The sequence below is a fragment of the Pyxicephalus adspersus genome, chromosome 2 (assembly GCF_032062135.1).
Source record: "Pyxicephalus adspersus chromosome 2, UCB_Pads_2.0, whole genome shotgun sequence".
NCBI lineage: Eukaryota > Metazoa > Chordata > Amphibia > Anura > Pyxicephalidae > Pyxicephalus > Pyxicephalus adspersus.
In genome coordinates, this window is record NC_092859.1 from 17,205 (window position 1) to 35,202 (window position 17,998).

Here is a 17,998-nt window from a genome sequence, read left to right on the forward strand (position 1 = left end):
AAAATGAGAATTAGACACCACCATCTATGTACAAGTTTAGTTTCCTTGGGGCTGCTTATTTTGTAGGTGGTAAGCCTTCATTTAGATTCCTACCTTCTTTACCCAAAACCTTTATCACATTTGTCTTCTCTTGTGTACCCTACACCTGTATTGCTTCTCTCCATCTTACAGATGTATCTACATTTCCAGCACTTGCATCCTTGTCACCTGTGCTGCTTGTTTATCTAGTCTTGCCCCATTAAACCTTTTGCTGGTCCCTTGATCCATGCACTGTATTCTCAGAAAACCAATATCCAGTATATTACCTGTGGAACTGCAGCCAAAACCAAAAATGTCCAAAAATCTCTTTATTGAGAAATACACTTTACAAGTATCATTCACAATTCAAAAAAAACCTTGCTAAAGAGTCACACTGGCTAAAGTTCAGAGCAATCTGATCAAAATAAAGAAATAATGGAATCCTCAGTTTATAAATATTGACTATTTGGGGAGGGTAAGTTTTGTTGCATAAATACAAGGAAAAGCAATGATTCTGCTCATCAACCTTATGACTTTTAGCACAGGTTTGAGGATTACATTTAGAAAGATAAAAAATATACATATACATATATATATATAAAGATAGCAACACTTAACTACACAAAGCCAAAAAAAGCTGGCAGAATTATATGCTGCAAAAACACCACTTAAAATAGAAAATTTGAGTGAATTAGGTATGTAAGTTATGAATTTTACATTTTGAATTTGTTTCAGTGTTTGGCTGGTATTATGCTAGACAGCCTAATCTTTGGAAAAACAGTACAATATGCTCAATTGTCTTCATCACTGTCATCTGGACTAATAGCTGGACTCGTAAGACTGTAGGTGGGTGATGTGGGACTGTATCCAGGGGATGTTGGAGAGTACGTTGAACCTTTTGGACTTGTGGGTGAGTAGGTGGGGGAGGTTGGTGAATACTTCGGAGAAGTAGGCGAGTAAGTAGGAGACGTAGGGGAGTACTTCGGGGATGTTGGAGTATATACTGGAGACGTTGGTGAATATGTTGGAGATGTTGGGGAGTATTTCGGAGTTGTGGGAGAATATGTAGGAGAAGTTGGAGAATATTTAGGAGATGTTGGCGAGTACTTGGGTGAAGTTGGAGAGTATTTGGGTGACGTAGGTGTGTACTCTGGTGAACTTGGGCTGTAAGATGGACTTGTTGGTGTGTATTTTGGGCTTGTTGGGGAGTAGCTGGGTGAACTTGGGCTGTAGCTGGGAGAGCTAGGAGTATAGCTCGGGGACTGTGGGGTATAACGGGGGCTTGAGGGAGAGTAACTTGGAGATGTGGGTGAATAACTGGGACTTGTGGGACTGTAGTTGGGAGAGGTTGGGCTGTAACTGGGACTTGTTGGGCTGTAACTTGGAGAAGTAGGTGTATAGTTTGGAGAAGTAGGTGAATAATTGGGAGAAGTAGGCGAGTAGGAAGGCGATGTTGGGCTGTATGAAGGAGATGTTGGAGAGTAGCTGGGAGAGGTTGGTGAATAACTTGGGCTGGTGGGAGAATAGCTAGGGCTTGTAGGTGAATAACTGGGACTGGTTGGGGAATAACTGGGAGATGTGGGACTGTAACTGGGACTGGTTGGGGAATAGCTAGGAGAGGTAGGAGAGTAGCTTGGTGAAGTGGGGCTGTAACTTGGGCTTGTTGGGCTATAACTGGGTGATGTTGGAGAGTAACTTGGACTTGTTGGGGAATAACTTGGTGATGTTGGAGAGTAACTTGGACTTGTTGGGGAATAGCTGGGTGATGTGGGGGAATAGCTGGGTGATGTAGGACTGTAATTTGGGCTAGTGGGAGAATATGATGGGGATGTAGGACTGTAGGATGGAGAAGTTGGTGAGTAGCTGGGACTTTGGGGAGTGTATCCACCAGGGCTTCTTGGCTCATAAGCAGGAGAAGTTGGAGAATAACTTGGAGACATGGCGCCACCTGCAGGACAAAACATTAGTATTAGATTTGCGTTTTCAGTTTACACACAAATAATAATAGTGTCCATAAAAGGGTGCAATAGAGAATGCCACCCACCTAGTTAGAATAAACCTGGACATATCCAGCACGTAACATGACCATCAGAATTATCACTTACCTGGTGAGGGAATGTACGGACTGGAAGGACCTGGAGACCCTGGAGAGCCTGGGGTGGGGGACCACGCAGGGGAATATCCTGGACTAAAGCCACTGGCATCTGAAGCAGCACTTGGAGAGAAGCCAGCAGCTCCAGGGGTCATACCACTCCCTGAAAGACAAGCCAAGAGTGTTAATAGCATTGATAGAATACATACATCTTGACACAGTTTGACTGGAATACATTTAGAGGTGTAGTTACAAGTTATAGAAACAATAGAGTTCCAATATATTATCTCAGCATAAGATTACAGTAAAGTGTCAGTATCCGAACTATGTCAAAGGTCAGTTTTACATGCAGGAGAGCATACTGCACAACTAGTGGCAGTTTACCCAGTTCATGACTGATGAGACCACATTCAGAACTTTTGCTCTGCCTATATCCCAGTTACTGAAGCCATACAAGTCAATGAGCCACCTTCTCATACCTAAACTTGGGGACCAGGCTCCATAAGCTGGTGTAGCACCTTGGTTCCATGGCGTCATGGCAGGCGACATTCCTCCCATAGGACTTGGAGCAGATCCAAAGAACATACCAGTTGCTAAAGACAAAACAAACAAACATTAGGACAAGCTTAGATAAGCATAGATGATTTTTCCCAAAATTGTCTGCCACTTACGTCCTGCAGCTCCAAGTCCTGGAATATTTGTTGGAATTTCCATTCCAAATTTACATTTCTCTGCATCCAGTAAGAGGTCAAAACAGCCAGTTCCAGCTGGAGCCAACTGTCCCAACATGATGTTTTCAGACACACCCTTCATAGGGTCTGATTCACCATGTGCTGCTGCCTCCATGAGAACATCCACCTGAGGAAAGGACCAATAAAATTACAGGATGCAACAATGAGTGTTACATATTGCAAGAAAAACAGTGAGATACTTACAGTTTCTTCAAAGGAACACTTCATGAGGGGTCCTGTGTCCTGCCTGTTCACACCATGACGTGTGATGGCCATCAAGTGTCCTCTACATGTCATAGTGTCACATAGAAGTGCCAAGTGACGATAATTGACATAGGAACCATCAAAGGAGATGACATGGTACAATTCTCTCTCTAGAGCTTTGCGCACTGCCTCAATACCCAGCACCTAAAACAATAGTTAAAAAGTTACACTAAGCCCAATATTGTATGTAGTAGAAAGTAAAACAGAAAAAGGACACCTAATACTTACTGTGAAAATCTCAACAATGTCATTAGATGTGGTCCTCACTGGGTCAACATCTTTCTCACTCAAGACTCGCATAAGGCTTACTCCATCAGTCTCCAGAATCCACTCCTGAAGAGCCTTAAATTCACCATCCTCGGTAATGATAATCTTTTTCTTATTGTCAGTCTGAGGCAGGTGCATGTAGACCTAAACAACAGGACACTAAGCTATGCTGCATGCAAGAGGTTTACTTCAGAAAACAGAACAGTAAGGACTATGCTCCATGTACTAAATCCAAGCAGATTACTTCAGGATATGGAACAGAAAGTTACAGGAAGCACAGAAAACCCAGAAGCTGTGACCCCTATGGGACTGAATCAAAGTCTGGCTTTAGAATACAGAACTGACAGAAGTAGAACATCTACTGCAATTTATTATTTGCACATTTAAAGTTTGAAAATCACAAACGTGAACAAAGCAATTTCCAAAGTAATGTTTCCAATTGTGTAAATAAGCATCAAAAATGTAAATATATTTTAACATTCTATTAGCAGTTGTGCAGATGTGGGGTTGGCTTTAGCAGTGTACCTCCGGAAAGGTTTAGGACTTTTTCTCCTTTTACTTACAATTTATCACTTCTTTGAGCTGAGCATTCCCTACAATGTTTACAACAGGCCTGAATAAAAACTAAACTCAAAAGTGCCCCCCCCCCCCCAAAAAAAAATCATTTATCTTTAATCCTGCAGGGCAGTCGTTCGGTCCGCAGGTCTCTTCCAGCCGGTCCTACGACGTCCTGGGGATCCGGGTAATGCCATCTTCACCTCTTCATCCTACATCACCCGACCCAGAAGTGAGATCGGGAGATGTAGATGGGAAAAAAAAAACTTGCCAATCTTAACTGCGCATGCGGGAGATCGGCAATTTTTTTTCCCTTTACATGAAAATGCACCTTCTGCGCATGCCTGAGCATCTCAGGCATGTGCAGAAGCACCCAGTAAGTGAAAAAAGCTTCCCATCCAAGGTTCTCACCAGATTTACCTGTCCGCTAAATTCAGAGACAAAAAGGAAGTGTAGTGCATTGTACATTTTTCTCATTAACATAGAACTTCTGTACACCAAGTTGCTTTTATGGTGTTTGCATTCTTATTTATTCTGATTTAACCTGTTCCAGTTTTGGGTTTAATTGCAACTTAAACACTTTTTTTAGTAATTCATTTAGTAATATTAGCAAAGCTTAGACACTTAGATGTTATCAATATGAAAATTGAAATATGAAATTCAAGAGTACTAATAAACCACCATGCCTATACTTAAACCCAAGCTTCTAATTTCCAAAGCAGCCTAGGAACCCTGATAGTAAAGCGTATGCCCATACCATCTGTATCAATTGTTGGTAAACCTCAAGGGCCATTAAAAGGGGTAATCAAAAGCAGGAAAAATGTGATGAACCATATCCTAATGGAGGACAATGTTTTTGGGTTCTGGGCATCTTTCAGCCAGGCTATATGATGTCCAGTTTGCATTGTACTTTCTTGCAAATAACTGCCTGTGTCCTCTTGGTAATTAGCTACTTAAATCTGCCTAACATTAAACATGCTGTAATTATACTGAACACCAGCTTACCTTACTGATCTGCTCGATTCCCTGCAAGGTCATATCTGTCAGCATGTTAGATTCTATACAACGAAGGAAGACGTCGTCATCCATTTTATCCACAACCTCTTCTTCCTGTCCCAAGAAAGATAAGTAGACCATGAGTGAGTAGGGATGGAATAAAGGAGAAAGGAAGACAATGTAAGGCATTGGCTGAGAATCAAAAAAGGGAGGAAATGAGGAGGAGCACACAAACCAAACAGGAGACAAAGAATGAGAACCTTCCGCCATTAAAACACAGAAGAGGGTAAAAGCCTGAACATTCCATGACATCTCACCTCTTGCATCTTGTTTTCCTCACTGTTCATAATACGAATTCGCAGTACTAGCTTTTCTGCATTATCATCATTGAATATACAGTTTAGATCATCTCCAAAGCCTGAAAGAGTCAACATTAACAGTCAATCCTTAAAGCTTATAAAAAAAAAAAAAACACAGGAGAAATTCAGAGTTTCTGGGGCTGAACACATTTACTTATATGTAATCATTGAAGCATACTAACCAGCATTGATCTTCTCAGCAATCTGCTCCATAGTTAATTTGCGATCAGTCATATGCTTTCTGTCCAGCTCTACACGAAGTAACCACGGTGAAATTCTGGTCACATCAAAGTCTGGCATCTCATAGTAGATATTGACCCATTCTTGATCTTCAGCTACTACTGTATTTTGTGGATTGGGGTCATAGTAGATCGCGGTGTTAGCAGTGACCTTGCGCAGAGTTGTATGTTCCAAGCGACAAAGAATATCCTATAGCGAACACAAACTGTTATTTGGGCTACACAACTCATGTCAGTGAATTGTGCAACCACAAAACATTTACCACTGACCTTTGCTCGCTCAGCATCCCGAGCCGACTGTCCCAGCAAGAAAACAGTAAGTGAAGGAGTCTTTGGTTTCTTGGAAATATTGATAAGCTCTTTAAGACGTGGGACTCCCAGGGTGACATTTTTTGCAGACACACCAGCATAGTGGAAGGTGTTTAGGGTCATCTGAGTGGCAGGCTCTCCGAGTGACTGAGCAGCCAACGCACCCACCATCTCACCTGGATGAGCCTATAAGAAATAGCAAGGTGAAATTTTAGAACAATGAAAGCCTGTAGGACAAGTAAGAGACTATGAATGAATGAGGCAGCAGGACAAACATGGAGACTGTACCATTGTATAAGCCCAAGAGACAAGCATAGAAAGGTTAGACCAAAGAAGTCAGATTTAACACTAACAGAAGAATACAGGATGAATACAGCTTAATCTCTGTAAATGCTTTGTGAAAATGTAATTTTTTAACCAAACAAGCCCCAGCCAAAAAAAAAACTGGACAAATGTTTTGTTTAGAAATGAAAAACTTACAATGGCCTGGTTGAATTTGGACTCTATCTCTCCTAGAAGCCAGTCGAAAGCCTCTCCACTGAGCCTGAACTCCTCTATCATGCGTCTGCTGCAGAGTGTGGAACGTAGGTGAATATTAAACAAAAGGGTGGCATTTTCCTGTGCCTGTCTGCTCAAAGGATCATCCCCATTGACAATCACCAGCTTCTTACTGAGCTCCTTCACACCTGTAAGAAAATAGAACAGTGTCCTAATACCCGTAAACAATTTCATTTGAGGATCCTTTTCATGACATGGGTCTCAAACTAGTTGAATTCGGCAGATTTTGTAAAACTGAAGACCTTGAAGTTAAGTTGGCTACAAGCCACATTGTGGCAACTACTTGGGCAAAAGTGGGCAATTTAATGACCAACTTAAAGATATCCTAAATTTGTAATAGGGCGGTGGGATCACCAACTCAGACTCACTCAGTTACCAGGAAAAGGATAAACTATCTACAATAATGCCTGGATTGGCAGTGTGCATCTACCAGTTTTTCAAAATCAGGCACCAGACTAAATCAAACTAAATCATACAATACTACTCACCTTCCACTACTTTTATAGGGTTTAAATCTGATGGTATCCTGGTATTAATGTGAAATATCTTCTGTGCATTCCATATCATCCTCAAAAGGTTACAAGGAAGTACAACCTGTTTTTTTAAGACAAACACCGGCGTATTATAGTAATGTAATTGGGGCATCATCAGTATGTTGAGTTATGTCTGTTCTCTTACCTTACTATCTCCAGTAGGGAAAATTACTCTTAGAACCTCTCTGTCCTCCCTCATCTTCTCAAACTCCTTTTCCAGCTCATTCTGGATGTGAGCATTGCTGAGAATATCTTTTACAACATCCTCTTGTAACGTCCGGCGCAAAGCTCTCTCATTGGTGTAATCAAACTTAAATCTGCAAAAAGATCAGCTTCAAAGTCACAAACTATTTTCAGTGAGTAAGCCATTTATTGCACTCTGGCGCCAATGATGACTGCAAATGTTTATGCATTTAACTTGGAAAAAACCCTATGCCCCCAACCACATCATACATTAACCACTATAGAAATGACCCTGCTATGCACCCAGTAATGTTACACTGACCTATAGCAGTAAGCTGCTATATCTTAGTCATCACAATGCACATACAACCACTTAGATTACATACTAAAATGAACAAGTTTACAATACAGCTAGAAGTCCACTCACTTCTTCTCAAATGCTTTGTTAGATGGTTTCAATGTGGCCAAGTTCTGGAATTCGACCCCCTCTCCAGCCAAACCATCTTCTCCGTATCCCAGCTGTACCACCTCACTTTTGGAATTACGGACTGTCGCATCATATTTTACCATGAGTGACTCCATAAACCTGATCAGACGTCTCTGGATAAAACCTGGTAAGAAATGGAGTGAACAGTGGTTAGTTTTACACTGTGCTAATCTGGACAGGTAGGATGTAAAGTGAGCAGTTAAACAAGTGAAAAGCTAAAAGGAAATCCAACAGTTTCTTCTGTAAAAATATGACAGCAAACTGGATAAACTGCACTGTCTTCAGCTTGGGGACCATGTAAACTGAGATGGGGAGTGGACAGCACAAGTTATATGGTTTTTAAAGTGTTAGAACGTGTTGAGCTTCTTTCAGTCATTTAGGTTAGCCAGAAGAGTCCAAATCAGTCTCCTTACCAGTCTCTGCAGTCTTTACAGCAGTCTCGATCAGACCTTCTCTCCCTCCCATAGCGTGAAAGAAGAACTCTGTTGGGGTCAGGCCAGCCAGGTATGAGTTTTCCACAAAGCCCCTGCTTTCAGGGCCATAATCATCCTTTATGAAGTGAGGGAGCGTACGGTGTTTGAATCCAAAGGGGATTCGCTTACCCTCTACATTCTGCTGACCCACTACAGCATTAACCTGAAAAAATAAATAAATCTTCAAACACAATCCATACTTGAACCCCAAAAGCATCACTGGATAACAATACAAATCACTTTCCCACAGGCCAGAATTCAACAATAACCCCGTGTATGCCCTACATAGAAAAATCCAGTTCCCCCACCTTGATGTGTTATTAGTCTACAAGATCAGGTGTAACTAAAAAACTGCCCACACCAGGACTCAAACCCTATATACCATTCACACCAAGTCCAGGCCTTGCAGACAAAGCCTATGTATAACCCCATACAGGCTTGACCTTGTCAAATAAGTCTGTATACATCCATTTACCTGGCGGAGTACACAACCCCCACAGTACATGCTTTGGCACAGTATCAAGTATCCCCTCCACAGGCATACTACTACACAGAAAGCCTCTATGTATAATACTGTGCAATGCCAATAGCAACACATACAAATGTCACATGTCCATCCCCCAATATACTTAAAGTGAACAGGCCTTACCTGTGAAATGTTGATTTTTGAGCCCCTAGCTCCTGACACCACCATAGACCTAAAGTGATTGTACTCAGACAGGGACTTTTGGGCAGAAGAACCAGTTTTATCTTTAGCATCGTTAAGAATTCTGTTCACTTGATTTTCAAATGTCTGACGTAGGGTGTTGCCAGGTGTAGGCTCTAGCTCATTGTTATGAGCCTTTTCAATAACCTGCCCAGCAAAATGGGAAGAGTTACTAAACATTCAGCAACTTACAAATAGACAGGATAGGCCTATTATCCTCACCTCTATCACATCCTGCTTTGCTTTCTTGATAGTGTTTTGAATATCCTGGTAAGTCTTGGCATCAGCAATGGAGTCTCCAATTCCAATAGTGTGGCCTAAGAAAAAAAAACAAAAGTGTAAACCTAACATGCCATCTAGCAGAATGCCATACAATATTTTTCTAAAATACTATTGAGGTAATAATGTAAACTAGGGGTTGTAATCAGTTCTCAAAATTTAATCAATATAGTAGCTCCAAATATGTCCAGTTCAAAATGTCTTTAAAGAGTCCAATGAACACAATCACCCTGATAACTTTTGAGATGAAAACTCAATGGAGCTTTAGGGTGACATGAAACTTTTTGTGACCGTACTCCAACTATGCCCACATACATACCTGCTGTAAATAATTGGGGGGGGATAATAGATAATGTAATCCATCATTATTGTATAAGACTGCTATATCTTTATCTGCACCATCATTGAATTTCATTTTTTACTAGAGGAATTCTATATGCTGTTGGACACCTATTACTCCATGTGGGAATCAGACAGGACAACGCATTAGGTACCTATTTCTGGGGCTTTTCTTATGTGGTTTACCCAGAAGTTTGCCACCATATGCACACCTTATTAAGACTGTCCATCAAATCTAGTGCATGTATTCTGACAGAATCCTTTGCTGTCTTTTGCCGTTGTGATTGTGTATCAGAAGTGATTGATCGCTGGCATCTTTAGAAACCTCTTTTGGACATATGTTGTGAGACAATTGATATTCACCATTTCAACACCTAAAAGCCCAATCTTACTAGATATCGTGGTTAATACTCGCCTTCAATGAGAAGCCAGTTATTGATGACGGTCTGGATGTTTGAGTAAAACAGACGTGTGGTATCATGACCCATTTCAAGGTATGATATGTGGACCAAAGACCCAGCTGATGTTCCCAGAGACTTCTTACACAGGATGCCCATTATCAGCTCGCCATTCTCCACAATAACCTGAAAATGTATAAAGTTATTATTAAGACACAGAGTCTGGCAGAGATGGATGAACAGATAGGTGTGCACATTCAAGCTACACCAACCTTTGTATCCCCAGGAGAAATATGTTTATATGGTCCACTGTCTTCATCATCTGGGTGAGTGCTGTGTGTTCGTATACAATTAATGTGCCCTGGAATGATGAGGGAGAATATCTGCTTTCCTGTCCAGAGAGGGCGTGGCTTCAGGATGGCTGGCTGTGGAACTTTGCCATCCCAAGTGGAAAGGAACATGAGCAAGTTCATGACTTCTCCCTGCAGCAAATGATTTTAATAAGATACGGTAAAACCATTAGAAATCCCTACTGAGTACTGCTTTAACCCTACATTAATGAAAGAACCCAACATTAACTAAATCTCTGCAAAGCAACTGCAAATACAAAAACCATTCAATTCCTAAATGAACATGCTATCTGTTACCCCAATCCAAACCAAAATGGTCATAGCTTCACAGGTGTGGATCTGAACATATACAGGAAGGACCACACACTGTGCTGCCCCATGAATACCTCATTTTTGGCCCAGGATGTACCAGATTATACTAGGTAACTAGGAATTTTGTGGTTGGCTCAACCTAGTTCAGGATTAACTTTAAACATACAACCTTAATACACTTACCTTTATTTATTTATATGCACAATCAATTTATTATACCTGTTAATTGTAATAATGATTGGGTTCTGAAATGAAAGGCTGTTCATATAAAACAGACTAGTAATAAAGTGTCACAGGAGGGCAATAAATCCACCGCCCCAATATTTGAGTGCAATTTTAAGCATTAAAGTAAAACTTAATACAAATCTGAGAAAGATCGGACCAAGACAGATCACTATGATTAATGTAAAGTTTGTCAGTACCTCAAAACTGAATGTTGTCCCCAAGTACAGAAGGAGTCTTACCCTTTCTAAAAAGACATCTCTCTTGGTAAATTTGCGTACAGCAGTCAAAGTGTCCTGGACAATACCCATAACGGGTCGATTAGACTGAGGCGTGACAATCATACGTGGCACCATTGCCAACTCCTGGATCTCAGCCCGCGTTTCTAGAGACTGTGGAAGGTGCAGATTCATCTCATCTCCATCAAAGTCAGCATTGTAAGGAGTGGTGACACTGGATACCAAAAATAAAAGTGTTCTTACAGGTGGTACAAATATGCAGTCAGGATTTATGTAGTTTTGACACCAAGGACCAGCTAAGTTTTATAGGTGATAAAGTGCGGTAGTTATCATAAACTGCACACAGACCTGCAGAAACTTCTAGACTTAGAGATCAGTGATGTACAGAGGAGAAGCAATGGTGACGATTTTACTATTGTACAGTACAGAGGCAGATCCAGTGGAGAATATATGGAATAGATAATGTTATACTGTACAAAGATTTATAGAACAATTTCAGAAGGCTCTCACCTAAGATTGAGACGAAATGTGGACCAAGGCAGAATACGAACTCTATGCCCCATCATAGACATTTTATGCAATGTGGGCTGTCTGTTGAAGATGACAATATCCCCATCACACATATGTCTCTCCACCTAAGGAAGCAAAGCAGAGTCCCTTTAGAAAGATATCTGTATTTACATACGAGGATAGGGCAAACGGACTAAGACATGCCCAAAGAAATGAGGACTCCAAGCCGCGAATAATCACATCCAACACCAACAAAGATCTAGTATAACATACGGAAGTTCCAATCATAGTGAGTACACAAGAACATATATGGTTCAACTATCTGATTACCCAAACTGATTACAAGTGAATTTTGACAGGATATCTACCCACCTTGTAACCGATTTGCAAGTGAAGGTCACTGGGTTTTGGGTGGAACCTCAGGTCAATTCGATCTCCATTATCACGAATTATGTATTTGGCTCCTGGGTACTGACTGTTCCCCCGTCTCACCAGCTCCTGCAGCCTAAAATGATGCAGGAAAAATACATTAATAACACTCTAACATGCCTTGGTATGGAGAGGATGGAGATCCTGTACTTTAAGACAATCTCTAGGCATATTAGAGAAGGATACACTACCTGTCAATGTTAAAGGGGGTGACAATCTCTGGGAATGTCATGTTTGCAGCAATTGATCTTGGAACACCAACTTGATCAATGGAGAGATTTGGGTCAGGTGTAATGACAGTTCGGGCAGAAAAATCCACACGTTTTCCCATCAGGTTTCCACGCACTCTGCCTTCCTTTCCCTTTAGACGTTGTTTTATGGATTTCAAGGGACGTCCAGACTTTTGCATAGCCTGAGAAAAAAAAAGCAGATGACCTAACTGTAGTCTTACCCCAAAGTACCTGAATGCCCTCTTTCTACCCAATCCTGAGCCCCTGCATCCTGCCAAAGACAAGACACATTCATAATATACTTTACTTTTTATAAGCTAAAGCAATGTTTCTCCCATTTTCAATTTTACTTACCCGAGGTAGTCCAGGCAACTCATTATCTACCATGGTGGCAACATGGAACTGCAGAAGTTTTACATCCTCAGCAATGACATGAGCAGCAGCTCCATTCTGTTCATTTCTCCGCAGCTGGTTGTTGATCTTCACAATATCTGCCAGTTTGTGAGTCAGATCATCCTGAAGATTAGGGGAAGGGAATTAGGAATGAACATTTTCCCATTTTTTTCTATTACTGCACAGTCCCACCTTCAGGACAGGAACAATCACATATGCAACACAAAAAATTGGGTAAAGATTGACCAAATTTAAAGACTTAGTCATTGTGACAAGTTAAAAGCTTTATCAAAACTTAAAAATGAACTTTGACTGTAAATTTAAATAAGCATTCCAGCCATTTGAACCATCTAAGCCACAGAACCTTAACTCACTTGATTTCTAGCTGATCCTTGCATGACAACTGCAGGTCGTACAGCTAGCGGTGGGACAGGAAGGACTGTGACAATCATCCACTCAGGACGAGCAAATCGTGGGTCCATACCAAGAATAAAGCATTCCTCATCCGTGATCCGCTTAAATATCTCATGAACCCTTTCGGGACTTAGAAGAATTTTCTTCTCTTGAGAATCTTCATTCACATGTTTCCATTCTGCATACAACTCCAGCCCAGTACGCCGGATTCGGGGCTGATAACGGCCACAGCCGCCATGACCCTAAAATGAAAACATGTCAAAAAGCTGGCCTACGATGCCAGTTACAGGACAAACTGGCTCCAGAGTTACCATCCTGACTTCATTCCCTTAGGAAACATGCAATATATTAGGCTATCCAATACAGTTTTCACCACATAATAATGCATTTTAGAAAAATGCCATCATGGATAGAATGAAAGGACTGAGGACCTCAGTTCATAGATGTTTGTGATCCAACAATTCCAGCACATCTAGGATATTAAGCTTCTATCCACATTTACCTCAGTACCTCTACAGCCTAGCTGTAAACTGTCAACCACCCGCCACAAATTCTAATTCACACCCCCAACCTGGAAATTATAGGAGCCCCTTACCTTTTCCTTCTGAATGTCCTCATCACCTTCATTTTGCTCCACCCCAAATTTATTGTCCATTTCTTCTCCACCTTCACAGATGTTCTTCCCTTTGCACAACTCATAGACATGAGTCAAGCGCTTTTTCGGTTGTCCTTTAGATTTAGTCAAAATGTCCTTGATTTTTGGATTATTCTAAGACACACAAAGCAAAGTTAGTATGAATAACTTAGCAGGAATGGCTACCATGTAAAAGTCCAGCAATGAAGACTTACAGCATCCACTAAGAGCTTGGAGCAGAAGAAACAGACGCAGCGTAAAACTTTCATGGTTTTTACCAAAAAGCCAACATGGAACACTGGTTTCGCCAGTTCAATATGTCCAAAGTGACCAGGGCATTCAGTCATGTTGCCTGTAAACCGAAATAGTCAGAAGATGAATGGGGAACAAATACAAGTTGCAACTAACAAATATTAAAGACCCAAAGCAGAAAACTTTTAAATGGCTGGAAATGTTGTGCCCACCAACTATACAAGAGGAAGGTCTAAAGCCTACCAATAACCACTTACCAACCAGGATAAAGATCTAAAGGCCCATCTATGCTGCAACATGCACTCGCCAATATCCTTAGACCTATCTTTCCTGGTATAACCACTCACAATAATGGTCCAAGGGTATCTAGCCACCAACCATATATGAAAGGTCTAAGAACCAACTATCCTGCTGTACCTACCCAGCAACCATCTATGGTAAAGGTCCAAGATTCAATTCCCCTACTATAGCTACTCACCAATGGCGTATGAATAAGGTCCAAAACCCAACTATGCTGCTGTATGTACCCACCAACCATCTATGACCGGGGTGCCCAACCTTTGGCATGCAGGTCGGATGTAGCCCTCTCCTCTCTGCTCATTGGTGGCAGGACGATCTCAACCCCCCGAAGACAGAGGTAGCTGCTTGTACGGAGATGATCCGAGCAGCATGATAAGAGCTGTGTTCAAGCCTCTGTCATTATCCCATAAATAAATCCTCATATCTCCTTGATTGTCATAGAAATGTGAAATTTTCAGGGTACACTGCTACTAAACCAAATGTAAGCCCCGTAAAAACATAACAAGTTGCTAGATACAGGGCCACAAGCATAAAATCGTAACAGGGATATTTTTACATTAAGGGGGGTTATTTTAAGAGAAGGGTCCTCAAACTGAGTTTGCATGTTGGGGATCCCTGGGGGAAGTCATGGCAATGAACATTAGGGTACTGCCAATTGTTTGTGCGCTGTGGTGCCCCCTAAAGTTCACAAAACTTCATGACTTCATTCAGGCTACTGCTTAATTGTGCCAAAGAACGCTGCCTAGGGGGGAGACGCTCAGTACCTCTCACTGCTGCTTGCAGTTAAATCTGCAAATGCTGCGGTGCGAGGGACTGAGGCTGGTGAGCTGCCTGTTACACAAAGCTGGACCTTTACATTCCGTGACCTTCAATGTCTCTGGAACTGAGCGATATTAAAAACTGGAAATGTGGGGAAAATGGGGAGATGTAGAGACCTAAAGATGTAGCAGTAAGAACAAGTACTCCTTGGCTATCCGATACATGAATTGCATTTCTCTGGAAGTATTCATTGCATCCATGTCATGTCATATCCATGTCAACAGCGGTCCCCAGATGAAAAAAGGTTGGGCACCACTGTTCTATGATAAAGGTCCAAGATCCAACTATCCTGCTGTATCTTCCCAGCAGCCATCAATGTTTAAGGTCTCACCAACCTACGGTCGCCAGAATTTACACACAAGGAAAGGTTTTCTCTACAGATCTCCTGATTTTGCATAGCACCATTTGCAGTTCGGCATTACCTGCACATGTCTGACAGCGTCCAGAGCGCTCAATCACTCCTTGCCGAGGGTCCATCAAGCCTCCTAGCTTTGGGCGCCCACCTTCTGTTGTCTCTGGATATTTAATCCCTCCTTCTGTGACAGACATACGTTTCTAAAAACAAATACATATATATTACACATACATTACATTTAGCATGGTCTTACTGTACAGAACAAGTATAATGTATGAACCCAAACACTACCTATGTGTCACCTATGGGCTCTGCAAGCAAGTACACAACATGATTTACCAAGTTTATTGTATTCAATTCAGAGATTTCCATCACAATGCCTCACATTCCTTGACTCCAACACATAATTACAATATATAAGGCACAGAGAGGCTTCTGAAAAACATGTCTGGTAAATGCTCCTGAAACCTACGCTGCTCCCAGGATGGTTTAATAAATCTGTACTGGCTTTTATAGGAGCTTGTATGTCTATGTGGACGATTGGACCCTAACCCAAACAACTCGAGAAAATGCTTGGAGCTTCGAAATGCTAATGAAGGTCTAAAGCACCCATTACTTTTATTACAACTTTTTTACAAGGCTTTTGTAAGTTTGCAGACTAAAAACACACATTCACCCATCACAATATTGTATTACATTCACTGATAGCCATCACATTCACGAATCTGAACCACAATTACTGATGGCCACCACATAGTGATACATTCACTGATCACCACAATTACTGATGGCCACCACATAGTGATACATTCACTGATCACCACATAGTGATACATTCACTGATCACCACAATTACTGATGGCCACCACATAGTGATACATTCACTGATCACCACAATTACTGATGGCCACCACATAGTATCACATTCACCGCACTCATCTCTAACACATAGTTGTTATGAAAAGCGTTCTACGTGCATAGCCACGTGACACGCCTGCTTCCCCCGTGAACTTCCGCGCTAAGCCCCGCCTCTTACCAACTCGTCTGGGCCCAGTACGCCGAACTGTACGCGTTTAATAGTCCGCAGCGGACAGGCGCTGTCTCCGCTCGGTTGGCCGTGCATATCGGCGGTCGGTCGGACGATCTCTGAGGTAGGAGTTTATCTATTTAAAGTCCCACCACTAGTAAGACACAGCACAGCAGCGCTTTCCCTCTTCTAGAGGTCCGTCGCTGCTCGCGCTCACTGCGCTTCTAAAGCTCTCCGCGTTCGGACTCCTGGTTATATAGACTGCGTTGTTGTCTACGGGTTGATCCACCCTTCTTTCCAGGGGCCAGGAACATATTTCTCTTCTATGATTGGAGAAAAGCTTTGAGTCCAATGACGACATTAGGGGCGTTTACGCGCAAGCGCATTGCTCTCGATTGCGAAACATGTTCGGCAATTTCCGGCTCATTTCGTGAGCAGGGGCGTACCTTAAACTGAGCTCAGCGTTCAGTGGGCGGGTCTAAGCTATGATTGACACACGTAGTATTCAATAGATTGCTGCCTTCTGGCTGCTTGGGGTTTTTGTTGTGCATGCGCGTTGGTTCTATTGCGGTATGGCGCGCTACTTCTGTCTTTATTCCCTGTGTTGGCGTTTACCTTTGTTTTCCTGGTTATATGTTTATCTTTTCCTCCGGTTTTAAAGTGTGCCCAAAGTTTGCTACCTATTTATCAATTAGGTTCTATGTTAGCATGGAGGCCTCTCATCCCCGTGGTCACGTACATTAGCATACTGACGATAGATGCTGGATGTTGGCACGGAAATCAAGGCACACCGAGGCTTCGTAGGTTGTGTGGGCCGCAATGTTTTTCGGAGGAAAATCGGTAGTGATCGCTTCATGCTCCCTCTATGAGAGACCAAGGACTTTAAATACTTCAATGGATATAGAAAGACCTCAGTCAGTATCGGAATATAAATGGAATTGTATTTTCGTGTTACCAGTATTGTTACTGCGTCTTCTCCATCCGGGTGTATATACTTTGTTTTGGGGGTCAGGTAGTCATGTAGTATTGCGGTTCTTTCCTGTATCCGTCTGTACATCGGTTATAGATCACCCCCTGGATGTAATTGTGTGTTCGGGTATCAGCTATTATCTGCCCCGGGTATGTGTGTGTGTATATAATTGTGTTTTTATTGTTATATATATATATATAGTGTATGTAATTGTGTTATTATTGTATAGGTATATATATATATATAGTGTGTGTGTGTTTTATATATATATATATATATATATAATCTAGTGTTCTTATATATGTTGTGTGTGTATAAATAGATATATCCAGTGTTATATTTCATTATAGTATTGTTTATGTATAAATATATTGTGTAAACCTCTGCTGTATAGCTTTTTGTTTTATAAAGGACTCCTGTATCCAGCTGTGTGTTTATTGATTTGTGTTTTTGGGTTCAAACCCAACATTGCTATAAACTCCTCGGTATCTGGTTGTGTTTTTTGCTTTGTGGTATTTTAGTGGTGATCTCCCTGTAATATGTTTGTGTTTTGGGGTCAAAGAATTGTCCCCACATCCACCTGGGAATGTTTTTTTTTTCCTATCATCCTTTGTAGTCAGTCCCACTAATCCTGTGTCTTCACCTTTGCACTGGATAGTTTTAGTATGTAGTTCTTGGTTTGGTAGGACTGTCTCAGCAGGGAACCCCAGTATATAATATTAATTTGTTGGTTTCATCAATCTTCTCACCGAGATC

The 17,998-nt window shown here is 41.5% G+C and overlaps 1 protein-coding gene across 1 annotated transcript; it reads right to left on the reverse strand.

The window, feature by feature from the left end:
• Nucleotides 1–332: 332 nt before the first annotated feature.
• Nucleotides 333–16,507, reverse strand: POLR2A (RNA polymerase II subunit A). The gene is made up of 29 exons (XM_072399158.1): nt 16,282–16,507; nt 15,313–15,445; nt 13,735–13,871; nt 13,481–13,654; nt 12,846–13,127; nt 12,433–12,594; nt 12,040–12,260; nt 11,792–11,924; nt 11,420–11,544; nt 10,913–11,123; nt 10,059–10,268; nt 9,804–9,972; nt 8,993–9,087; nt 8,714–8,917; nt 8,005–8,227; nt 7,532–7,715; nt 7,067–7,238; nt 6,877–6,982; nt 6,311–6,516; nt 5,792–6,016; nt 5,465–5,711; nt 5,241–5,341; nt 4,933–5,037; nt 3,334–3,516; nt 3,046–3,249; nt 2,782–2,968; nt 2,590–2,703; nt 2,124–2,273; nt 333–1,966 (listed from the first exon to the last, which is right to left on the reverse strand). The coding sequence occupies exons 1-29, from the start codon at nt 16,366–16,368 to the stop codon at nt 810–812; spliced, it is 5,907 nt and encodes a 1,968-aa protein (XP_072255259.1). The 5' UTR covers nt 16,369–16,507; the 3' UTR covers nt 333–809.
• Between the last annotated feature and the right edge of the window lie 1,491 nt (nt 16,508–17,998).